Raw genomic sequence first — 25,193 nt, 5'->3', positions numbered from 1 at the left:
GTGATGATGCACTGGTGCTGCGCTAATGCTGAAGTTTTGTCGCATTGGTGCTGAGTTGCTACTGAGGTGGAGCTGTGCTGGTGCTGAGATGGTGCTGCCCTGATGCTGTGGTGGGACTGCACTGGTGCTGAGTTGGTGCTGTACTGGTGGTGGTGGTGCACTGATGCGGAAGTGGTGCTGCGCTGGTGCTGAGGTGGTGCTGAGTGATGCTGTGGTGGCGCTGAGTGATGCGGTGCTTGTGCTGCACAGATGCTGAGTGTAGTGCTGCACTGGTAGTAAGGTGGTGCTGTGGTGGTGCTGTGCTGAGGTGGTGCGCTGTTGCTGAGTAATGCTGGTATGGCACTGAGTGAAGCTGTGCTTGTGCAGTGCTAATGCTGAGTGTAGCGCTGTACTGGTAGTAAGGTGGTGCTGCACTGGTGCAGTGGTAGTGCTGAGGTGGTGTGCTGGTGCTGAGGTGGTGTGCTAGTGCTGAGGTGGTGCTGCGCTGGTTCTGAGGTGGTGCTGCGCTGGTGCTGAGGTGGTGCTGCGCTGGTGCCGGGGTGGTACTGCGTTGGGGCTGAGTGATGCTGTGCTGGTGTTGTGGTGGTGCTCAGGTTCTGCAGAGTGATGTTCAGGTGGTGCTGTGGTGGTGCTGCGGTGGTGTTGCGGTGGTGCTGAGGTGGTGTTGCACTGTCTACTTGCACGTTATATTGTGACCTCACATTACAGGCTGTGTTTGGAGAGCACAATATTGGTTTTATTTCACCAACGATTGAAGCCTAAAAGAAAGCATCAAAAGATGAATGGGCGCATCTTAAAGCTGCTTCCATTTTCATAAAACAGAGCAATAACATCGTGTTCACCCCTATAATTGTATCCAAATAATCACGCTGTCAAAATCAGAATGTAAATAGGTTGATCCTACTGTCTGCTGTCTTCTTAAACCACACTTTAATTAAGTAAGTATCTTATTTAAGGTTTGGGCATTTGAAATAGTGAAACCAAAAATGTTATAGGATGAAAAACAACATAGCCTCCAGCTGAAAAAGCACTTGTGAAACCAAAGAAAGTTAGAAACAAGATAAGTATATGATTGGCAGCCCTTGACTGAGCATGTTGAGAAAGCCAAACAAGCCCAGTCAAAACAAAAAGTAGTGTGCCGAAACCAAATTACATGGCAGATAGTGAAGTGATCAATGTAGCAGGGCTGGTCTCCAGAGCGTGACCAGAACAACAAAAGGAGGGACAAATGTAAACTACTCACCAACGAAAACAAAGGAAGTTCGAAACGCACATGAAGGAACAAATCAAAATGGATGAGCATGCTGAAAGCCCATACAGTAGATACAGCATGTCACGAGAGACAGCGCATGCGCTGCCTAGGCAAGACCTAAAAGAACACAGTAGGTTAATGGAATGTGCCTTTGTTCTTGAAGAGTTTTTAGCCACAGCTGAAACAGATAGTGACTTGGACCTGAGAAACCAGGTAGTTATTCTGGGATGAGTCACGTTCTGTACATTTCTGATTAACTTGGGACTTTTATAGAAACTAAAAGTGTGTATACAGACTCTGTGCCTGGAGGTGACAGTCACAAATAGGAGACATAGACTGCCATGTTGCCTTCCTGAGTCTGCTGGTGCTAGCTGTCATGAGTGTGTATGTACTGCCTGTAGATTTGTTCACTTTAGGATTTTCTGCCTAGTGGTGTGGTGGTCTGGTTCATTTATTGCTAAGCAGTCGGTGACTAAGAAAGCGGACACAATCTATGAGAGTGCAGATTTGTTTGCCTACTTTGTATTGCGGCCAATTGGTGGGTTGTGTGAAGACTAACCCTGTAACAATCCTTTCCTTATATATAGAGCGTGTTCTCCACCAATCCTTCCATGATGATTCTATTTGTTTGCACGTCCAGTACTTTCACTTCTCCCAAATTTTTATTGGATACGGAGGGCCAGATTGCGAGTCGCAAATTGCATTGTTTTGCGACTCGCAAATAGGAACGTACAACAGTGTCTCAGACACCATTTGCAATTCCTAATGGAGTCAAAAATCGCCTGCCTCATTAATATTCATGTGGCAGGTGCAATTTGCGACCCCATTAGGAATGGCTACCGCTCCCGAATCAGCAGACCACCAGGTCTATGACTGCTTTTTAAAAAAAAGCAGTTTAAAAAAAATAAATCCTTAAAGGAAAACAGGATGCATTTTTTTTTAAAAAAATGAAACGTTACTCTTTCATTGTTTAAGAGTAGGCAGTGGTCCATGGGACCACTGCCGGCTCTTATAAAAATATTTTGAATGCCAGTCACAAAGCCCTTCCTGTTTGCGAATTGGCTTACCACCTACTTAAATTAGGTGCTCAATTGCAAGTGTTTTGCGACTGCAATTGTGGTCGCAAAACAATGGTACATACCATTGGGACTCACTATTAGGAAGGGATGCACTTGGCACGCCCCTTCCTAATAGCGAGTCGCAAGCCCTATTTTGCGAGTTGGTGATAGGTTACTGACTCACAAAATTGGGTTTGTACATGGGCCAGACCTATTTAACGGTCACAAATGGGCCGATTTCCCGTTTGCGACTGCAAAAAAACGGTTGGACATCTGGCACAGAGTCTGGTACCAAAACGGGGCTTTTGTTCCCCAGCACTCTGCAGGGGGGTGAGGTTAGGTAAGTAATAATGCTTAATGTTTAAGCTCCTCTGCTTTTTTGATGCATTCATGGATGTTTGGTTACTATTCCATGTAAATTGTTTGTGTTCTTGTGTCTTTTTCCTCTGTAAGTCAACTGTGTGCAGGAGTGGAGGTGCACAAGTATGGGTTTACTTTACCCTGTTTGCATCATGCAGGGATATTTGCAAGGAAAGGAAGCTCATTTGGGGGCCGCTATGGCTATTTCATGAATGACGCAGGTAAGTGTAGGTGCAAATACGTTGCTTGTGCGCTTATTATTCGGGCTCATTTCGTTATTTACTCTGCATAATTATGGAGGTTATTTTGTCGCTTCCTGTCCTCCACCTAGGAGGGACACCTTCATCATTCCATTTTAAGTTTGTGTGCTCTTGGGTTTTGTTTGTATCTTGTGCTGCATGTTTGACAATGTGCTTATTCGCTGATGCTTAGAATATGAGGATGTATGGAACATACAGCGATAGGTAGAATGTTGGTAAATTGGCACTAGAGAAAGGCCACTGCTCACTTTGCCACTGGATTCAAGCAAGCCTGGCTGAAGACGGCTGAAATGCCAGAAACCGGTCCTAGGAAGCTTGTTTCCGGTCCAGGGAAGACATGGCTTGGCAGTTCGGGCTGGACTGTTCCCATGAGGCACAGGGTCAGACTGATTTGCATATGACCATGTCTGAACTGGGGTGGCAGAGTGGGCTAAAGAACGGTGATGGATTAAACCCAGATCAGTTGACTGGGGGTGAGTGCTTGCAATGTTCAACACTCTGTCCATCATTTCCTTTGGTTTTGACCTGAAAGGTGCACCTACTTACCAGGCCCTAACCTTCCCTTTTCTTACATGTTAGTCACCCCTGTGGTACGGCCAAGGTACCCCCATGGGCAGGGTTTAGTATATGTGAAAGGTAGGACATGTACTGACGTGTGTGACATGTCCTGATAGTGAAATACTGCCAATTTCGTTTAACACTATTGAAAGGCTATCTGTCCCATAGGATTGATTTGGAAATACTTTGTAACATCTTACAAGTATCACTTCCCATTGGGAAAAGATGGAGAATAAAGTTTAGGCTCTCTGAACTTAGAATTTAATAACACATCTTTTAGTAAAGAGGTTTTTAAATTGTGTGCTTGAAAATGCACTTCTAGAGTGTAGGCATTTTCTTGTTTAACCATTCTGTGTGCCTCTGCCTGTTTGTGGATTGACTGTCTGGTTTTGGAGTGATAGGTGCTAGGGATGTGCATTCACTGTAGACAGCCACTGGGTGGGTTAAGGTGTGCCTGGCCCTTCCTGGATGACTCAGAGCTGAGCTGAATAGACCTTAGCTGCATTTAGAGTAGTGGGAGGAGTTTTCCTTGCACCTGAATAGGGCTGGTCTCCCTTGCACAATGCTGTCTCCACCCCCTGTGGTCATACTGCACCAGTGAGGACAGAACTGGTTTTGAATGGGCTCAGAGACCCTTACACAAAGAGAACAAAGACAAAATGGCAAAAGACACCTTAAACCCCAGAACTTTAGCATACTTCTGGACTCAAGAGGAACCTTTGCCAAGGAGAAGAGCTGTGAGGAGGAGTACTGCCCCTTTGCTGTGTGCTGTGTGGGGTTGGCCTGCAGTTGCTGTTTCTGCCAAGGAAAGGACAAAGACTCGACCTTTGCTGTGAACCTGCTTGAAGAAAAATCTCCAAAGGCCAGTATGTGCTGGCCTCCTGTTCTTAAGTCTCAGGGACACAAAGGCTTCCCCCCCAGCTCTCCTGAACTCTGCGGCTGAGAGTTCTGACCTGCCAGGAGGTGCCTATTCAAGTTTTGGGCCTCGGGAGGTTGTTCTTGCTGGAAGAACCTGAAGAAATCGACGCATTGCCCTTCTTGCGGCTGTTTTTCTGATGCAGCACCGCCGTACAGGAAGAATTTCCACGCACCACCACCACGCCGCAGCAGAGACAACGCAGCGTCTGCAACTGCATGAACCGACGCATCGTGGGATAGTGGCTGAAGTAACTGACGCAGCGCCGCTTCCCGCTGCCGCATCGATCGCCACCGCATCCAGGATTTCCACGCAGAGCACCTGTGTGGCAAGTTTTCTCAACGTATCACCTGCGGATCAGAATTGTCTTGGAGTCGACACATCACTTCCCCCTATAGTCCGGATTCGACGCATCACTTCTCCTGCGTGCAGCAGACCTGTAGCATCACCTCCCCAAGGACTCAGGAACTGACGCATCTCTTTGTTTCTTGATGCTTCCCCTCTCTGCAGCTGTTTGGCCTTGTGAATTTTGAAGCACCTGCAGGTACTTTGTGTAGAATCACGCATCCATTGTTTCCTATGGGCCAAGTTGCTTGAAACCTTTTAAAAGTCATATCCTTATTACATGTATGTTGGATTTTTGTCATTTTGGTATTGCTGAGTTCAGATAAAGTTACTTTCTTTTTCTAAACTGGTGTGGGGTCCATTTGTGGTGCTATCACTGTATTACTGTGTGTTTTGAGTACAAATACTTTACATATTGCCTGTGGGATAAGTCTGTCTGCTCGTGCCAAGCTACCCAGGAGGTGAGCAGGGGTTATCTAAAGTGTGTATCCCCCTTACCCTGACTAGAAGCAAGGGTCCCTTCTTCTGCCAACTAGAGACCCCCATTTCTAATTATTTAGAATTATTGCTGCTCCCTTTCACAGAGGTACCTTATCCCAAATATAAAAAACCCTGCTTAGTAATAGAGCTCACAACACTAAAAGTTAAATGAGAGCGAAACACAGGCATACTGGATGTGGAAGACTGGGCTGACGGCAGCAGACATCCGTAGGAAGTGGCAATTAGGGCTGGTTTTAGACTTGTCCAATTAAAGCGTTGGCATCGCACACACTGCACCGGGGATCGTCTAATGAAATTAGGGAGGTCAGGAGAGGACAGCTGGCTCAGAGGTTGCATTCAAACTGGAACTCTTATTGACGTACTATGGGAATGTCCCCACATACAAACTTTCTGGACCAAGGTATAGAATCAAACCACCAGGGCCTAGGGAGAAAAATGTTCCAGGACTAATGGCCGGCAGGAGGGGCATTGGCAAATATTGGGAAAAACAAGTGGCACATACAGGGGGGCTTGGAAAATGAATATGGACTTGTGCATGCTCGCCGAAAAGTGATACATGAGGCATGGGTGTCATAAAATGTTCGGGGAAGGAGGAAAATAAATTTGAGGAGTGAACCTTTAAGGAACTGCTGAAGAGCCTAATGGGTTATTGCCGAGGATGAACGGGCATGAGGTACCATGAAAGGTAATGGACCAGTCATGAAAGATGAACCATCTGGTCTAAGTAATGAGCAGGTGTAAAATGAAGTAAATCACCTATATGACATTCTACTGAAAATAATAAAGAGTTAACTACTGTAATGTTACTGTTGGCTAAAAGAGCTCTGACACAAATTGTATGCAATTAATACTTAAATGTTAATAAAATGTGTTTAGGAAAAAAGCATACAAAGATTAAAACGATGTAATGTTATATTGCAAGAAGGGCAAACAATTATCCAAGTAGGAAAAAAATGAGGGTCAGTGCATATTCATGTGATGCCATATTTATTTTCGGGTGTGACAGAATGCGAAGCTTTACGGTCTTTTGAAATTTTTCCACATTCACGATTCACAAACTGTGTCATTCCTTGCAGTCTAAAACTATATTTCCGCAACCTGATCTATGATGCTGGCATTTACAGTAATTTAACTCATCAGAGAAGAATCATCAGAACACTTATTGTGCCAAAGAATTTATTAAAGTTTTCTTACTATAAATAAAGATGTATGTGTCTTACTTAGACATTATATTTATTGAGAGTGACAAATGTGCTACATGTACTATACGTTCTGCCCCACACCAGCCTTCAAAAGGAAGTCTTGACTGCTTGACTTGCCTACTTCCCAGAGTCCAAACTTAGAGAGGAGGCAGGGGCGGCTCCTTTGTAATGGCGGAGGAGTGTCGCCCCACTCCTCGTAGACAGCAGATAAATAAAATGATAATAATACGATGTTATTATCATTTTATTATACTCTGAGCCGCAAAGCCCTAGGGTGGGGCCGGGCTATGGCAGAGAAGAGGAGTGGTGGGGAACTACAGTAAACGCGCATGTCTATTTGGCGGCCGTTATAGGCCGGCCAAACAGACATGCGTACTTAGGTTTTTCCACCCGGCTGTATTCTACAACCAGGTGGAGAAACGGCACAGACTCCCTGTGCCTGAGCGAGCATCAAACCATCCTGCTCAGGCCAAATCTTGCGCTGCTCTCAAAGTCTGAGAGGAGTGTCTGGATTGGGTGGGGAGCTTGTGCTTTCCATCGCGAGAGGAGCCATGAGGCGACCGGCAACTTCAGCTGGAGTGGCAGGTAAGTCAATTTATTTTATTTTTATTCTCCCCACCTCTTCCCCACAAGAGGGGTCGTATTGTTCTTCATATTTCGTTAACGAATAACCCAAAGTATTTCAGGTTACAGACTGTGTTTAAATTGGATTAACTGAGTGCATAGTTCGGACTAAAAATGTGTTTAGTGCTCAGTGTAATTACTCATCCCATCTGTCTTAGGTCAACTGACAGGCACAGAGCACTTGCCTCACCTTCAATGCTCCCATCACTCCAGTGGTCAGGCATGTTCTTATCTCCCTGCACTGATGAGGCAACACTTCTCTCCGTCATATTCAGCTCCACCGTGTCCTCCATTAGGGAAATTCATGAGCTACCTAAAAAAATAAAACTTAGTTACACGCCAAGACAATTCCCAGCGACACTAAGCGTTGTGGTGGCTTTAAAGATAAACACCACTTTGGGGTATAAAGGCTGTGCCTGCATTTAATATAAACTTAACTTTCACTAAGAGACAAACACGTAAATGATAAATTACACTTCTGAAATGGAAAATACATCCAAATAACATTATTTTAAAGGGGAGAGTGCATTGCACATACTGTACTCACACTTTATGTTACAAAACAGATCACTTGATCTATCAATATGGTAAATCCCAAGGAGCATGCACTCGTGGCCAAGCATGACTTCACCCAACTCACAAGCAGCATACTTCTCAACACATATTCAACATCCTCGGAATGGGCACCTGAGACCAAGTGCATCCTTACCCAGCTTCCAAACCTACACCGTGGGCAAATGTAGTGAATCCCAGCCATAAGAAAGGATACAGGGTACAATATCTTCTGTAACCCTAAAGTACGCACCAGTGTGATAGTAAACTCTCCACTGTGTGTCTCTAAAGTATCATTCTGACTCGGAAGTAGCACCCAATGTAACTCTAAAATATTGTCCCCTGAACCTAAAATGCCAAAAGTGACTGTGAATTGTTAGATCATTTGACTTGGAAATAATGTTCGATCTCAATAATGAATTATCATCTAGTGGGATTCCAGAATATCCTCCAAGTTTTCCTTAAAATACCCTGTGTAATGCCCAACATAGTTTCTTGTGTGCCCATAAAATGTCGCGCAGCTTGAGCCTCTGATATCTCTTGCTGGACTCCAATGTCCCACCCCATATGATCTTAAAATACGCCGTTTATAACCTAAAAGCTCATCTGGTGAGCCCCTGAAATATACTCGTTACCTTAATATATTATTGTGTGGGCCTAAAATGTCCACCAATGTGACTCTAAAATATATTGTACACCTGTAAAATATCGTCTTTTTAAATCCCATCGAGACTGGTAGCATGACTATTTCTGCGAGTGTGGTTTAAAGTAACACAGATTTCACTGCTGTTTATGTACCGCACAACAACCACAAGGAAATGGCACACCTTCTACCTCTAAATATCTTATATGTGACTCTTAAATTTAAGTCTAATATTTCGCCTAATGTGAGCTTGAATTTCTCCAGTATTATCTCTGAAAAAATAGCTCCCAGTTTTACCTTAAAGTACCACTTGGAGACCCCTAAATATCTTCTTGTTTAGTGATATTTATCTCCAGTGTGCTGCTGTTATCCATAGTGACCATAAAGTACCATTTGCTCTCACAGTACATATATATCAACAGCATGAACATAACATATCGCCAGTCTCTGACATCAAATATCCCTCTACAGTTCCAGAATATAACTTCTAAATAGCTTTCATTATGACCGTAAATATGAATAACTGCAACCTTTAAAAACTGAGGTTATTTCCCATTTTATTTACTTTTGTCTTGCTGTGTTCTATATTTATTCCCTCTTGTTAACTCCGTCATCCTATTGCAGACAGTTTGGGGCATTGCAATGCTGACATGTTTACTCCAGCTGTATATTTTTTCACTTTTGGTACCTTCATCAACATGGTTCAAAAAGGTATTAAACATTTCAATCTACTGAGTTGGTTTCTTCTGTAATTTGCAGCAGATTTCATTACGTGTTTTTGAGGCCGACTGAATAAACTACCAATTTTTAACATACGTGTAAAATGATTAATACAATTAATATGAAGGGTATTTGGCCATGTTCTGTTGTTTACAAAAGTAAAAATCTATCAGTATAAGACTGCTGGGCCCTGGGGGAAGCAGAGTCGCAGACTAGTCTTCCCTCGGGGTATTTCGCCCAGGAAAAGGACCAGGCAGGGTCAAGGGGTGGAGTTAGGGGGTGGGTATAAGAGCGCAGGAGAGGAAGGCGACTTCCTCTTCCTGCGCTCGGCAGCATCGGGAGGGGATTTTTGCGAAGTGGTAGTGAGGCAGTTAGGAGTTTTGAGGCGTATTTGTGCAGTGTAGAAGCCAATCGGGAGAGGCCTGCACCACAGGTCGGTGGTTCCTGGACGGCTGGAGCTTTGTGGCGGTGGAGTCGGTATGGCGGGCACATCGGCCGAGGAGGTGAGGCGGGCCTTGTTGGTGCTGGGGCGCGTGGGGCGGGAGGATCTCCTCCGGCCGGGTGTGCTCGGGGAGGCGTGGGTGGGGTTTGAGAGGGCTCCGCGGGCTGCTTCGGCGGGGGTGGTGGCGGCGGTATTTGCATGCCAGGAGGAGCCGCCGCTGCCGCCAGTGACTGCCGCGCTAGGAAGGGGGAGGGGCACGCGACGCGCGGTAACTGCTCGCGGGGCCCGGTGGAAGAGCCTGCCTCCGTGTCTTCGCTTCCCAACGCTCAAATTTCAGGAACAGGGGGCGGGGGGCGCGCGCCCTCGGGGGCTGCCACTGGGGAGCTGCTAACATCTCGCAGTGGCCCAGACAGAGTGACTGAGGTGGGGGGGAGGGGGGGGGGCAGGCCCAGGACTGAGCAGGTGGCAGTGGGGGCTGATTTAGGAGAGGCAGGGGTAGTGGAGGAGGGGTGGGGGGTGTGGGGGCTCACATGTGGAGGCTGTGGTGGCCGGAGCTGGCATGGGGGAAGCTGTTGGGGACAGGGGGCAATGGAATGACGCGCCCATCAACCTCTCCAGGGGGTCCAGGGCATCTACGCCGGCACTGGCGGGGTGCGGTTCTGGGGCGCAGGGGGCTGTGGTTCCGGGAGGGAGGGCTGGCAGGGATCTTGGCCAGGAGTTGGCCCCTCAGAATGGGTTTTTGCCGCCTGGATGGGGGTTTCAGGGCTACTGCCCCCCCCCCCTCCACTCCCAAGCTGGGAGGCGTTGGCGTGGGATGACCGGATCAGGGAACAGTGCATTTTGGCGCAACTTAATGAGGCACGGTGGGCGGAGCAGAGTGCGCATAGGGTGGGAGCGGTCTGGGAAGAAGAGATTGAGGGGCCTCCTACTCCCACGTCGGAGGAGGAGAGGTGGGCAGAGCATGAGGAGCTAGTCAGGGCGGGAAGGGGTAGAAAAGGGAGGGAGGAAAGACACAGAGGGCAGCAGGCGCATGTAGGGACAGCCGGGACGGCTTTGAGGCCTGATGGTGCCAGGGCCCACTCAGGTTGGAGGGACCTGAGGGGTAGGGGGGGATCCAAGTCGGCGGATGTCGGCAGAGTTTTCCCCCGGGGTCTTTCGCGCAGGGGTAGGACCAGGCAGGGTCAAGGGGTGGGGTTAGGGGCTGGGTATAAGAGCGCAGGGGAGGAAGGAGACTTCCTCTTCCTGCGCTCGGCACCATTGGGAGGGGATTTTTATGAAGGCCACCCACCCACCCTGCAGTTTAAGGTGAGGAGGGGGTTGGCAAAACGTGCCAGTTTAGGTCAGGCTGCGGGGTTGGCGGTACTTTGGAGTGGTGGGGGAGTCATTAGAGGGCGCACCCATCCCTGGGGGGGAGGGGGGTGAGTGAACGAGGTGGGGGAAATGGAGGCATGAGTGGAATGGCAGATGATATCGGGGAGGATGCTAGGAGAGTTGTGGAAATGGATGAGGAACGGAAGGGGCATGGAGTGGTAGGAAATGTGAGTTTGGAGTGGGTGAAAGGAGTGAAGGGATGAAGAGTGATGTGGGATTTGTTTTTGATGTAATGTTGTTTGGGTATTGTTTACTGTTATGCAGCCTGGTCCTAATAAATGGACTTTTACACTTAAAGGCATCAGCGTGGTCTGTTTATTGCGCGAAATGCGTTTTCGTTCTCATTACTTTAAAGGTGTGCACTTTGAAGTAATTTGTGAGATAGCGTTATAGGCGAGTACGTTTCATGTTTTTTTGCTGCATATTTGAGCCAGTTGTTTTTATTTCCAAGGTTGATAAAACAGGCACCATTGAGTCCGGTTATCAAACAGTTGCCAATGCTTACCTCATTATGTGCACAGGCTATAAAATAGTAATATACATGCAAAATATATTTATTTACTAAAAGGAATTACATTTGTTCAGTGCAATTCGAAACAGAATAGTAGATTTAAACAAGGCACTAAACGGTAACGGCCCTAGCTATTTAGCTGATAGGCTCACCCATTATCAGCCATCTAAGTCGCTGGTACTCGTGCCTCGTGTTAAGAAATACCGCATAGGTGGCAAAGCATTCCATTATTTAGCCCCTCCTACTGGAACCAACTCACCAGCCACCTCTGGAAATGCCCAGGCTATTTATTATTCCGTAAGCTCCTTAAAACTGTGCTCTTTTGAATTCCTTTTCTTCACCTTACTGCAGCACCTCCGTAGCGCGGAGATACCCCTCTGGGGGTGATTCGGGTGCTCTACATGTTAAATAATAATAAAGCTAGTAGGTTGCGCCCTTATAATGTGCGTGGCAAGTTAGTGACTTTGCCAGTGCTTGTTTGCAAAGCATTGCTTTAAACAAAAAAAATGAACACACATTTCAGAATACTGGAGGAAAAGTAAACACGTAGTTTAAGATATTTCTAAACTCCAAACTGAATTGATTATTTTCTAACTTTATAAAGGCCATGGTTTATTTTCATATAGAAAACTCTGAACAGAATAAAAAAAAATAGGAGGGGGATGGGCGCACACTGCCTCACACTCCAGCACTCAGTTTGCCCCGATGCATAATAATAAATACAGTGCATGATAACACTTTCTTCGGTGTCAGGCTTTAGTTTTTCACCCTTGTTGGTGCAGCCAGTGCTGATGCGTTATTTCAAGCTTATTACACCCATTATAGGGGAGAGGAGTTGGCCTAACGGCTAGGGCGGTTGACCTCGGAGATAGGGAAACAGGTTTAAGTCTCGGCAGGGACGCGCAACATCCTGTGATTCTGGGCAAATCACTTAATATCCCTGTGCCTAACAAAAAGGAATGTGTCCTCATGTAACGCAACTGGTGCTTGTGTAAAGCGCTCTGATACCCGATACCTTCAGGTCAAATTTGCTCTTAATAAAACACTGTAAAAAAAAAAAAAATTATGAATCATTGGGAGTGCCCAAATACCATGTAGAACTGGGGCATCCCTTAACAAATGTAAATAGAGTTCCCTCTGGATGAATATCTATACATTTTCACAAGAAAAATTGCTTTTATCATTCTAGGTACCATAACATTATTTTAGAATTCGTTGTATCAGCCATTTTTCCCTTTACCAGAATTCTGACCACAAAACATGTGGATGTATTATCAAAGCGATTTATTATAATTTCATCAGACATATTAACAAACCAAACATTGACAAAACATAATATTTCTACATTTCATTGTCCTTAGATGGTACATGGACTATCTTGTCCTTGTACAGATGCTATAAAGGTGTGACACTTCAAATTATTTATCTGAATTTACACGCAGAGGAAGTCTTATTTCTCAGGTATGGGTGTAAATGTATTGATATTCATCCCTGAGGGAATTCTATATACAATATTTACATCAATTTAGCACTCCTTAGCTATAGGCTAGTATCGTACACTAACTATATTTGGTCAAAATGCTGCATTGTGTTTTGATCTGCAGACGAGGCCTACCTTGGAAAATATGCATGAGTAAAATAGGAAGGCAAAAAGAGGAAACACGGATGCATACTGAATAATTGTAAATTTAGTTACAAAGGAAGTTATATGCTAGTTAAACCGAGTGCATACTTATGGCTGTGCTAACCAGGGTTGACACACATATGTATATACTTTGTGCAGAATCCTGCTCCATTCATTTTCATTGTGCTAGCTCTGAATGTCTTAGTATTGCTATATGGCTCCAGCCCACTGGAAGACACACATCACCTTGTATCTGAGAACTAGTGTTGCGTCGAGGAACAAGTATTGGCAAAGTCCACAGATATGGCGTGCATGGATATGACAAATTATTAGCACACCACCTCTGTGTCTTTTTGTTTTCCTACGGCAGTGTCCTTATTTTTATTCAGCACGTATGATAGTCATGTCTCCAGCACTAGTACAAAGGACTAAGGGGGTCATTACGAAGGCGGATGGACTTAAGGCCATCGCCATCGTCACGGAGATTGGGACCGGCTGCCTATATGGTGCAGCCCCACAAGTGCAATTATAAGGCGACCGCCACTGTGGCGGTCGTATTGTGCAGGTTTACCATTGCAGCGGGTGCTGCTATCTGCTAGCTGCAGCACCCGCCGCAATGGTAAAAATGCAAGTTTTGCATTTTCCTGCACTACGTGGTAGGCACCACGTGGTGCCTGCCATATGGTGCAGGGAAATGTTACGGAGCCCCCCAAGCGAAAGATGGAGTGCCCCTGCTTATGGGGGATCTGCTACAGGCCCCCAAAGTACATCCCCGCCGGCCTGTGAATAGCACTTGAACCGCCATACACAGGCTGGCGGGTATGCAGCATCCTAATCTGGCGGACAGTGCCTGCTAGGCACCCACACCATTTTGTGGATGCCGGGTGGGTCCGAAAGTCAATCGTAACGATTGCCTGTGTCATGCAATCCGCCCGCAATCCTTATCTAGCGGGCAGAGAATGGCTGCACGATGGCGGTGAATCCGCCACCAGCAGGCTGCCAGTGGCAGATTCACCGCTATCGTAATGATCCCCTAAGTATCACTCAGTTACATCCCTAGTATACTGATACAAAAATAATGGATCTGTAACCAAAATAGTGTTATGTTCACCAGTCTTAGTTTCAATGATAACATTCAGGCAGTCCTTAATCCAAAACCAACTAGACACAACCCTGTTTGAGAGGGTGAGTGAATCTCTAGAGCATATTTCCTATAAAAATAATAATGACTCCCTCAAATCTCCTTGTATGCGTTGTTGTGATTTTGCCCACACATCTTATCATGGGGACTAGTTAGCCAAGAAGCATATCTCCTCAGATAATTCTTGAAATTATAACTGCTTGACACTGTCAGTAATTTTATCTAACTCCTATTAACATTTTGGCGACATTAAGTGGTGTTGGCCAAACGCTGTAGTGTTACTGTTCCAGTCTGGGGGTCCCCTGTCTCGGTTGGCCTTTTATCATATATTGGCCTGCAAAAACAGAAAACAAGTGAAAAATGTCATACACTGAAGGACAACCAAAGTTTATTAGCTTGTCTGTAATGACATGAATAAAAACATGAGATTGAACTCATCATTCACACTTTATCGGTGGGGCTACCTCAATAGTTGAAATATAGTCGATTACTTTCTGCACTGTGTTAACCAGCTGGGTTGCGTCATTTGTCAAGACATGATCATTTGTATTATACTACGAGACGTACTAAAACCCGGCCATAAGAAAGGAAACAGGGTACAATGTCTCTGGTACTGAGACCCAAACTTAATCTGTAGAATTTTATTGTATATCCTCTTTCAACATATTGAAGCAAAACCGCGTATGTAGAGGAACGTTAGAATATTAGACCCCAGCAAGTATATACAATTAGACTGCAGAAGACGTTTGGGTCTTGATTCCAGGGAGATAGCATTTTTTTTAGAGTGGCTGAACTTTTGAGAGCAGAGTGAGATTCCTGGGGGTCATAAGGGAATCATTTAGAGTTGCACTGGTTGATGAATGTGTTACGCAAACACACAGGTGTAAATGTTTTATGGAATATGGTCGCACAGGGTGATCTTAGAGGGTTATGCTGCAAGCTATTTTTATGCCGTATGTTGGGGAACTCATTTTGGGTATACTGAAGGCCTGAGTGCAATATCAAGGAAGGGCACTAGGAATCATATTCTGGATTATTTTGGGGTTGCATAAGATATTTTAGATATAGATAGGGAAATATTTATGGTCCCAGGAATATTTTATAATCAAGACGAATCATCTGTCAATGTCACTCATGGAGGCACTCTAGTGTCGGACAGTGCTTTGATGGGGTCACTCAAGGGATATTTTCTGGTCACAATAGGTGATATTTAAGGGATCACTGGCAGTTAAGGGTCCCGGAGGATGCAGTGCTGTCACTTCTGGGATATATTTTATGATCACACTTAATATATTAGAGTCAAGTGTCAGGGAATATTGTAGGGTCTCAGGCAATATGTTTGGCTAAGAAGAGTATTTTGGGACACATATGAAAATATATTATGGTAGCATGAACAATTTTATTCCTGGATCCCCCCCTAAAAAAGATAATCAAAGAGCTCCCTTGACTTTTAAGGTCGAGCCTATCCAGATACAGTAGGTATATTGGCAAGGACTCTATGACGAAGAATGGCACTAATAACTAGTGGGTGAGAATCCTATAAATACACTTAGGGTTGCCCTTGCTTACTAGTGGTAGAGAACGGAAGTGATGGGAATGGGTCCCCTCTCTATTGATTAAGAACCTTATGTTTCAACATCACTTACTTAAATGGTTTATACTTGTAGATATGGTGATCAGCAGTTTTGTAAATACTTTTTCCATGCATGTATGATTATATATGTTCTCCTCCTATGTACATTATATGACAATGTTTGGCCTTTTTCTTCTCCTTGTAGGGTTTCACCATTGTAACTATTTTGTTTTGCCTCCACTGCTCTGCTAAAACAGCTGCTGTATGATGTACCTGTTTGGTCTTATTTGCGCTATACAAAACTGTAAATAAATAAATAAATATATGAGTGAATAGCTTAATTTCATATAATAATATTATAGAGCCGAACTATATTTTACAGTTATAGTCGAGAAGATCTTTTGACCAAATTATCATATTTTATGTTGCCACTCTGAGATCGTATACGGCTATCCTGTATTTGTTTAGGGGATTAAAATTGATAATATTTTGGGGTTCCCACACATACATATATATTTTAAAGGTAGACGAGACACTTAAAACTCGAGGCTGAGGCCTGGCTCTGGCTCAGCTAAATGTCCTTTTGGAACCTCGAGCCCAAACCGAGATGAGCTTTATGTGGCTTCAGCCTGCCACCCTAGCTGTGCCTGCCACAAAGTGAAAAACAAAGCGTTAAGGTTTGAGGTAAAAAGGAGACACAAATATGTAGCGGTCTAGTTGTTACCGCGTCACGCTGACGTGACGCGGGCAGGCACGTTGGCGCCGGATGCGCGCGCAGAGCGAGCGCGGAGCGAGGTGAGAGAGAGCGCGCCGCAGCGAGGGACAGAGAGTGTTGGCCGGCGCTCCTCGGAGTAACTGCTCATTCGCATGCAAATAAATATAGCGGAAAGATCACACGTGTCTCGAGTGTTCATTCAGACGACTTTACAGTGGCGACGAGGTCGGGATAGAAACCAGACCGACGGGGAAGCACAGTAGAGGGCAACACTCCACGTGGCCCCACGAGTTGAAGTAAGACACGCTACCAGGCCATCGGGCCCCAAACAGAACACAGCACAGGCCGCCTGGAGTGGGGGGAGTCACGGGATACGCCCTCGCCAACCGCGTAGGTCGATCTAAGGCACAGAGCAACCGAGGAGCGTGGCAGTGCCACGGTACAGTAACCGAACCACATACAGGCCACAGGGACGACGCCGTCCACAACCGCCAAAAGCACACGAGCCGCCTTCGCACGTAATCAAGCACAGAGAGCGCTGCACTGGCTACCAAAGAGGAGGAAGTGGGGTCCAGCGACAAGAGCCCCCAGAGGATCAAGCACACAAGAAACAACGACAACACCCCAGGCAGCCCCACGAGCAAAGCCACCGACGAAACAAGCACCAAGGGAGTAAAGATGAGTACCCCGGCAGGGTATGCGATTGCACCGGTGCAATTCCTAACGAAACCTGGTGAACCAATGATGAAATGGGAGGACTGGAAGGAATACATAGACAATTTCATAGGGGTCTTGGAGGACGAGAACGAAGAAAAATTCACTCCTCAGAGAAAAAAACGCATCCTGCTACTAAATCTAGGGCCAGAAGGACTGAGAATATACAAGAGTTTAGTACCCACGAAGAGAGAAGACACAGACGATGATGTGTATGCGCACGCGGTGGAGGACCTAGATGAGCGATACCGCCCCACCGTCTGTGTTTCGGTAGATAGATATAACTTCCAGCAAAGGAAACAAAAGGTGGGGGAATCCATCGAAGAGTATGTAGCAGCACTGAGGAAGCTAGCAGCCCCGTGCAGGTACGCACTGTGGGAAGACGAATTTATAAAAGACCAGGTGATCATGCACACCACCAGTGCAAACGTGCAAGACAAGCTGTGGGCGAGTGGGGACACCACACTCAAAGAAGTAATGGTCATAGTGAAGAGGGCAGAACTCTCAAAGAGGTGCGCCGATGCTACCAGGAAAGAGACGGTCACCCCAACCATGGTGAACAGGATACAGGAGGGAGATCACCGCAGGGACCAGAAAACCAAACCACCCATAGCCAAAGGGACCAGCAGATGGCAAGGGAAACAAGCGGACAGCGAGAACAAGAAAACGTGCTACAGGTGTGGAAGTTGGTCCCACGAAGCCCACGACAGACGTTGCCCGGCCTTCAGAGCCAAATGCATGCACTGCGGTATCATGGGTCACTACGAGAAGGTGTGTCGGAAGAAACAGCAGAAAGGAGTGGTGAAATATATGGACCAAAGCACAGAAGACCAGGAGGAAGCCACGGAGGAAGAGGTGGTCACTGTCTTGTGTATATACGATCAGGTATTGAGCGTGGATGCCAAGAGATCAACCAAACCGGTCCTAGAGATGTCCATGGGCGGCATAACCATTTCAGTCGTGGCAGACACCGGATCCCCATTTACCATCATACAGAGAGCGGTGTGGGTAGAACAATTCCAAACCAAGTTGGGCCCTGGGCTGGAGAAACTAGACATACGACCGGTAACATATAATGGTGATCGCATTCCCATGCTAGGCTTCCGACGTCTACTGTTCGAGTTCAGAGGCCGATCAGCGTGCTGCAAACTGTGTGTGGCCGAGAAAGGACCCTCCGTCCTGGGATGGTTGGACCAGGGCGACCTGGGCATAAAACTCGACCCAGGGGGAAAGGAACAGATCCTGCTCACAGACCAGGAGGAATGGCCGGACATGGATAGATGGAAGAAGAACTACCCAAAGGTGTTTGGGGGCACAGTAGGAAAAATGGAGAAATTTCAACACAAAATAGTACTTAAGGAAGGAGCCACACCAGTAGCACATAAAGTGAGGAATGTGCCCATTGCAGTAAGGGAAGCTGTCCAGACAGAACTCCAAGATCTGGAGAAGAAGGGCATCATAGAACCCATAACCTGTGCCGAATGGCTGGCGCCTTTGGTGGTCGTGATGAAACCCAACGGGAAGGTCAGGCTCTGTGTGGACTTGAGAGAACTCAATAAGAACATAGTGGTGGAGAAATTTCCCCTTCCCAAGATAGAGGAGATGCTGGCGAGAACCAGAGGAGTCCAGTGGTACTCCACCATCGACCTTACATCAGCTTACCACCAGGTAGCTCTACACCCGGACAGCAAAAGTCTCACATCGTTCATTACCCCGTTTGGGTGCTACAGATTTTGTCGCATGCCGTTCGGGCTAGCCTCGGCGGCGGCCGTCTTCCAGAAGATGATGCACCAACTGTTCAGAGACTGCAAGGACGTACAGTACTTCCAGGACGATATACTAGTGATGGGCAGAGATAGGAAGGACCATGACCGGACACTAGAAAAGGTATTACGGACACTGGAGGCCAAAGGTCTCACGGCGGAATGGTCGAAATGCCGGTTGGGACTGCAATCGGTGACCTATTTAGGCCACGAAATAGGGCAACAGGGGATCACACCCAAGATGGAGAACGTGAAAGCCATCGTTGAAGCACCGTCCCCCAAGAACAAGGAGGAGGTCAGATCATTCCTGGGGATGGCGGAGTACTACAGCAAGTTCGTGGTACAATTCGCATCCAAGACCTACAACTTGAGGAGGCTGACCAGAGAAAGTACGGTGTTCCAATGGACACCGGAAGCCCAAGCGGAATTTGAAGTCATCAAAAAGGGGATCCTAGAAGCAATACCACTCAAGGGGTACGACCCACAAGGCGCCACCATACTCATCACGGACGCCAGCGACAAGGGGTTAGGCGCTGTACTCATGCAAGACCGAGGAAGTGGGGACATGGAGACAATAAGCTTCGCCTCCAGAGCACTGACGGAGACAGAAGGCAAGTACAGCGTCATTGAGAAGGAGATGTTGGCGGTAGTGTGGGCCATGACGAGGTTCCGGCAGTTCCTATGGGGTACCCGATTCCTGCTCAAAACGGACCACAAGCCGTTAGTGAAGGTTTTAACATCGTGCGGACACGCCAGCGCCACACCCAGGATATCGAAGATGTCCCTAAAATTGTTGGAATTCAGATATGACGTGGAGTACATCCCTGGAAACAAGAACCGAGTGGCGGACTACCTGAGTCGAGCGGCGGCCATGGAGCCGGGGGAGGAAGACCCAGCGGACAGAGGAGAGATGGTGGCTCTCATCGAGGACCAAGAGAAGATCATCAGCATACAAGAGTGGACTGAAGCTTATGAAGAAGATGCTGACCTGATGGAGGTAAAAGTGCACATCACCCAAGGGTGGCCTGATAAGAAAAAGGTGAAAACCAACCTCAAACCTTTTTATGAAGTGAGAGAAGAACTGACAGTGGGAGACGAGGGCATATTCATCTACCGGGGAGACAGAGTAATCCCCCCCACGAACCTCATCAACAAATTGCTGGACTTATTACATGAAGGCCACCTTGGCATTGGGAAACTCAAGGCCAGATCGAAACAGAACTACTGGTGGCCAGGCATGGACATGAGAGCAGAGAGACACGTCAGGGAGTGTCCCCAATGCCAAGGGGCCGACAAAACGTTGAGGCCATTACGCCCGGCACTGGGAAAATTCGACACTCCCTCAAACCCATGGGAAGAGTTGTCGATAGACATTTTAGGACCGGTGCTGGATGACCAGAGCGTACAGAAGTATGTGTGTGTCCTCATCGACCGTTATTCCAAATGGCCAGAGATAAAAGTGAGCGAATCCATGGACACGGAGAACATCCTGGAGTTCCTATCGGAGACATTCACCCGGGAGGGGATTCCCAAGTCCATCTTAAGCGACAATGGGCCCCAGTTCACATCAGAAAAATGGAAACAGTTCATGGGGAGAAACGGCATCTCGGTAAAGCACACGGCCATATATCATCCGGCAGGTAACGGTCTAGTGGAACGATTTAACAGGGTGGTGATGGGGGCCATACAAGCGGCCATCACCTGTAACAAAGACTGGAAGAAAGCGGTGGAGAATATGGTATGGGCCTACAGAATAACACCCACAAGCACGGGGTACAGCCCGTTTCAAATATTGAGAGGACGTGAACCCTTCACGCACGACAACAGAATCTGGAAGGAGAAGGTAGTGACCAGCGAATGGTCTCCGGCGGTCGTAAGAGCAAATCTGGAGAGGGCACAAACCATCTACACCAATAACTACAATAAGAGGAGGAGTGTGAAGGACACTCGGTTAGTGAGGGGAGAATGGGTGAGAGTAAAGTTGGCTACCCTACAAAGGAAAGGAGACAGCAAGTACAGCAAGCCCATGCAGGTCAAGGAAGTGTATGATAGAGCGGCCCTGCTCAGCGATGGGAATGTGTGGTCGCAGGACCGCATGGCCCGGTGCAACAAGATATTGAGATGGGAACAGTGGGAACCGGAAGGTGAAGGCACGGAAGACGTGGATGAAGGGAATAAGGTGAGCGGAAGTGAAGAAAGGGAAGAAGCAGATGTAGGAGAGGAGCAAGTAGGAGAGCAAGGGGGTGAGACCCCAGTGGCAGAGATGGACAGGCCCAGAGGTAATATGAACAGTGGAGGAGCGATGACTGAAGGAACAGAACGTGAGGAAACACAGAGCCAAGTGGCGCGAGGGTGCAGTGGTAAGGTGACCAGGAGCGGAAGACAAGTTGTAAGGCCTTCCAGGTTCCAAGACTTTGAACTGGACTGCGAACTGTAAGTGACTGATCTTTGGGTTGGAAAAAGGGGGAGATATGTAGCGGTCTAGTTGTTACCGCGTCACGCTGACGTGACGCGGGCAGGCACGTTGGCGCCGGATGCGCGCGCAGAGCGAGCGCGGAGCGAGGTGAGAGAGAGCGCGCCGCAGCGAGGGACAGAGAGTGTTGGCCGGCGCTCCTCGGAGTAACTGCTCATTCGCATGCAAATAAATATAGCGGAAAGATCACACGTGTCTCGAGTGTTCATTCAGACGACTTTACAAAATACAAATACCCATTTAGTAATTGATCTGTACAGCGAGAAACCAGAAACCCAGAAAATAACCCCGGCTTCCTTGCTTAACCAAACTGTGTGATCTTATGCAAATATTTTGTTTCACCTGCCCCTTTTTCTTCAGCACTTCTCAATGAACCTATAATGTGACTTATTATTATTGTCAAAGTAGCCGAATGTTAAAGAAATGCACTTACTTTTTTTATTTTGAAGATACGTTGCATAGTTTTACGTGTTGCATTATTTACATGGCAAACATTCACAGGGTTCGGCTCGTGAAAGGGCTCTTAGAGGCGAGCCAGTCCCTTGGCTCGGCTCTCCCTGTTAATTTGTTGGCTCGCCCACCTCTAACACATAAAATGCTATTTCGTTATCGCAAAAGAGAAAGCTCAAGTTGCTCAAGCCCAGGTGTGAGTATCCCTTTTAGACCTAGAACGTGTTGTTTTTACGCTTGCAATAATCTAAAAATTCATACAAGAGAATGGAAAGAATAAAATCCAGACTCGCAACATCCAGCCCGCACGTCTGGTGAGGAGCAACATAACAGTCCTAGGTCCCCATGGACGCTTTTTTGAAGACAAAACAAGACATGTTGGGTTAACTATTGGTTGGTGCGGTTTCCGAAAATCACCCGCCACTTCGCAGAGCCAATATTGAACCAGTTGCAACTGCTGTGCAGTTACTTGCTGCTCGGTAATTGAAATAAGACAGGTAAACCAACAACCCTTCGTCCCAATGAGGCTTATAACGCTAATAAGAACTTCCCTACCTCTGTTAACATGTACAGTAACCGATTCGCAACTCCCCCGGCGAACAGCCTCAGTGGACAACCCAGCATTGACAGCCGTTTCCTCGACAACGGCGTCTACCACCTGACGTAAATAGAGGAGGGAGAGCCCTTTGCACGCTTGAACGAACCGCGCTGCCAAAATACAGAAACGTCATTATAAAGACAAAAACACGTTATTAAAAGTAAAATACTTCAACAGTTTTTCGGTTTGCCCATTACATTGTATTTCGGGCGTTTTCTCCCTTTCTGAAACTGAATGATGCGATCCTATGTCCTAGCCCTAAACAGCAAACTTGAGAGTATAGAAACGCCATCTTGGAATGAAAGTGACTGAATCCACGCGCGGTTGTCAATGTTTTAGTAGTCCAATCAGTACTGTGCACAATGCTGCTATCTCAACTATTTTTTTTGTTTGCATTGTGGCACATGTATATTTGTGTTTATAATGTTTATAATGACACTATTAAATTGTCATGGCTCACACTGACGACTGTAATTAATAAATAGCTGGATAAACTATTCATAACTGATATGGGGCACCTAGAGATTCCTAAAGTGGTCTAGGTTTTAGTCTTGCCACATGGCCAGTAGTTTTCCAACATTAGTTTAAACTTGCTCTGACAAAGCCAACAGACCTCACGTTTTTGGCTGCTAATACGGAATGCTTTATGGCTTTTGCCAATGCTGTTTAACATAGTCAAAAAGAGAAAAAAAATGCTCTTTGCAGATGCTGTGCAGTAGTTGCCCCCAGATTGCACAGTGGTATGTATATGCATGCCATGGCTTCCAGAGAAACACCAGTCACTTGTTTACGTTTTAGGAATCTGCAATGTGCAAAAATGATACTTTCAACTTTGTATAAAATTGTCTGAATTAATTTTAACATGACCTTCCTGTCTTTGTTTACTTTACTTGTCAGGGATTGGTAAGACAACTGTGGAATATATATTAAAATGCTTTCTTCTTACATTTACTGCTTAAAGTATGTATTGGTACGGGAAAAATATATCTGCTCTAATTGAATTTTCCCAATGTTGGTACCGGCCAGGACATTAAAATACTTGTCATGTCGATAACAACAAAAAATACAGCTAGGTGACAAACCTAGACAAGGCTGTCATTTTTTTAATTTACAGTCCCATGATTGCGACACCAATATTGGAATAGTAAAGCAGTTTTTGGCAGCCAGGACCTCCTAACATGGAGAAAAAAAGAAAAAAAAGTGATCCAAACGGGCGAGGGAGGTGTATGTAAGCAATGGTGGAGTGGCAGGGCATGGATAAAACATTTTTTGCTGCTGAGTGGCAGTAGCTGTGGGGGTGGAGGGTACGGGAAAGAGAGGTGCAGTCGTAAATGGAGCACCGGGAGTGGTGAGCAATGAATAGGCTGAGGGGGTTTTAAAAAATAAAAATAGAAGTGGGAAGAATGTGAGAAGCATAGTATGAGTTACTCGGGCAGAAGCACCCTGGAAAGCATGGGGGAACTGGGATTTGAGGACGGAAGCAGCTCATGAGGGAGTGAGCAAGAAAACACTGAAATTTAATGTAAAAAGCTGTTCCCTGAATGTAAACAGTGGCAGGATACAAGTAATCCAATCAAATGGATGGTCTAGGCGAGGAACAAATGCAAGAAAAGAAAGAAAAAACGTTAAATAAGAAGCAATCAAATGAGAGTAACAAGAAAGCCAAACAATGGGAACAATTGGAGTGACCCAAAGCCCACTGTAAGTTTTTGATATGGTCCACAAGGCGTTTTTCATCTGTAGGTGAGACCTCAAAATGGAAAAATCAGAAAAGGCTGATATTTTCCACATTTAAATATAAAGTTAAAAAAGAAATATAAGATATCTTTCTAGTTTAGAGCAGCCATTATCACATTGGCAATATAAAGAAGTCAGGAATTTCCCACTCCATGAATTATGAGAGTTGCAGAACCTTTACTTGGTTTTGAAGGGCAGCATTTTCCAAGGCTTCTATCCTAAAAATGGTAGATTTATTGTCCTTCATTAGTACGTTGGTCCGCTTGTCGACCTTACCAAATGTGGAGGACTATCGAGTCTGTGTCTGACCTCCCTCTCCAAAGTGCCTGCCAGTAGTCCCATTTTGATCTTCAGTGTCGTGACTTGTTACATTTATCGAAATTCCCTTCCTGTCTCGAGGCAGATTTTTTCAGTCCGATATTGAATTGCCAGAAATGACTCCGTAGTTGGAGATGATGATGTTGTCAAAGTGGATTGTTCACTAGTCTTGCATTTGTCCTTATTCTCTAGAGTGAGACAAAATCAACCTCCTATCCACTGTCGTTACTCTTGCTCCTTGATGTTGATGGAGCGCGATGGTGCTCTAAAATTGTAGGGGTGCATCATAATCACGGATAGTCCCCACCCTCATATATTCTTGTGTTGTATTTATCTTGATTGGTAGACTCGCATTGTAATAACAAAATGTGCAAGTGAAGTAATAGAAAAGTATTTTGTGTTACGCAAAGAGAAATGAAATGCTGTTTATATTAAAGTTGTAACCCTTGGTATATTGCAGTTGCCTAACGAAAAGCTTATGTGCAGTGAAATGCATTTTGGATTTGAACGTGCACCAAGATGAAGATTGCACAAAGAAATAATGAGATATGCTTAACATGTAATGATTGTAGATGTTTGCAGCAAGCAGCATTATTAACATGTGTGTGAACCCTGATGTGTAGAGGCCTAAATGAATGGTCATGTTGTGCTATGAAAGGCCTATTAGTTTTGTTCTTATGTTAGCCGAATTGTGTAGGCCTGGAATCATAATTTCCCTGGTAAGCACTCACATTTAGAAGTAGTCAGCGAATTTCATGTGCATTCAGAAATG

At 46.0% G+C, this 25,193-nt stretch overlaps 1 protein-coding gene across 2 annotated transcripts in view; it reads right to left on the bottom strand.

Annotated features, from left to right (window-relative positions):
* The window catches only part of CFAP74 (cilia and flagella associated protein 74), a 927,349-nt gene extending 904,948 nt beyond the window's left edge, over nt 1-22,401 (bottom strand). For both annotated transcript variants that reach the window (XM_085609345.1, XM_085609347.1), the window contains exons 1-2: nt 22,324-22,401; nt 7,267-7,389 (exon numbers count right to left, since the gene is read on the bottom strand). In XM_085609345.1, coding sequence (XP_085465471.1) covers nt 7,267-7,369 — 103 coding nt within the window. In that variant the 5' untranslated portion in view covers nt 7,370-7,389; nt 22,324-22,401. The remainder of the gene's footprint in view (nt 1-7,266; nt 7,390-22,323) is intronic.
* Nucleotides 22,402-25,193: the final 2,792 nt, after the last annotated feature.

Source organism: Triturus cristatus, chromosome 1_2 (assembly GCF_964204655.1).
Source record: "Triturus cristatus chromosome 1_2, aTriCri1.1, whole genome shotgun sequence".
Taxonomy (NCBI): domain Eukaryota; kingdom Metazoa; phylum Chordata; class Amphibia; order Caudata; family Salamandridae; genus Triturus; species Triturus cristatus.
The sequence above is the reverse complement of the archived record's forward strand: the minus strand, read 5'-3'. Positions and strand labels throughout refer to the sequence as shown.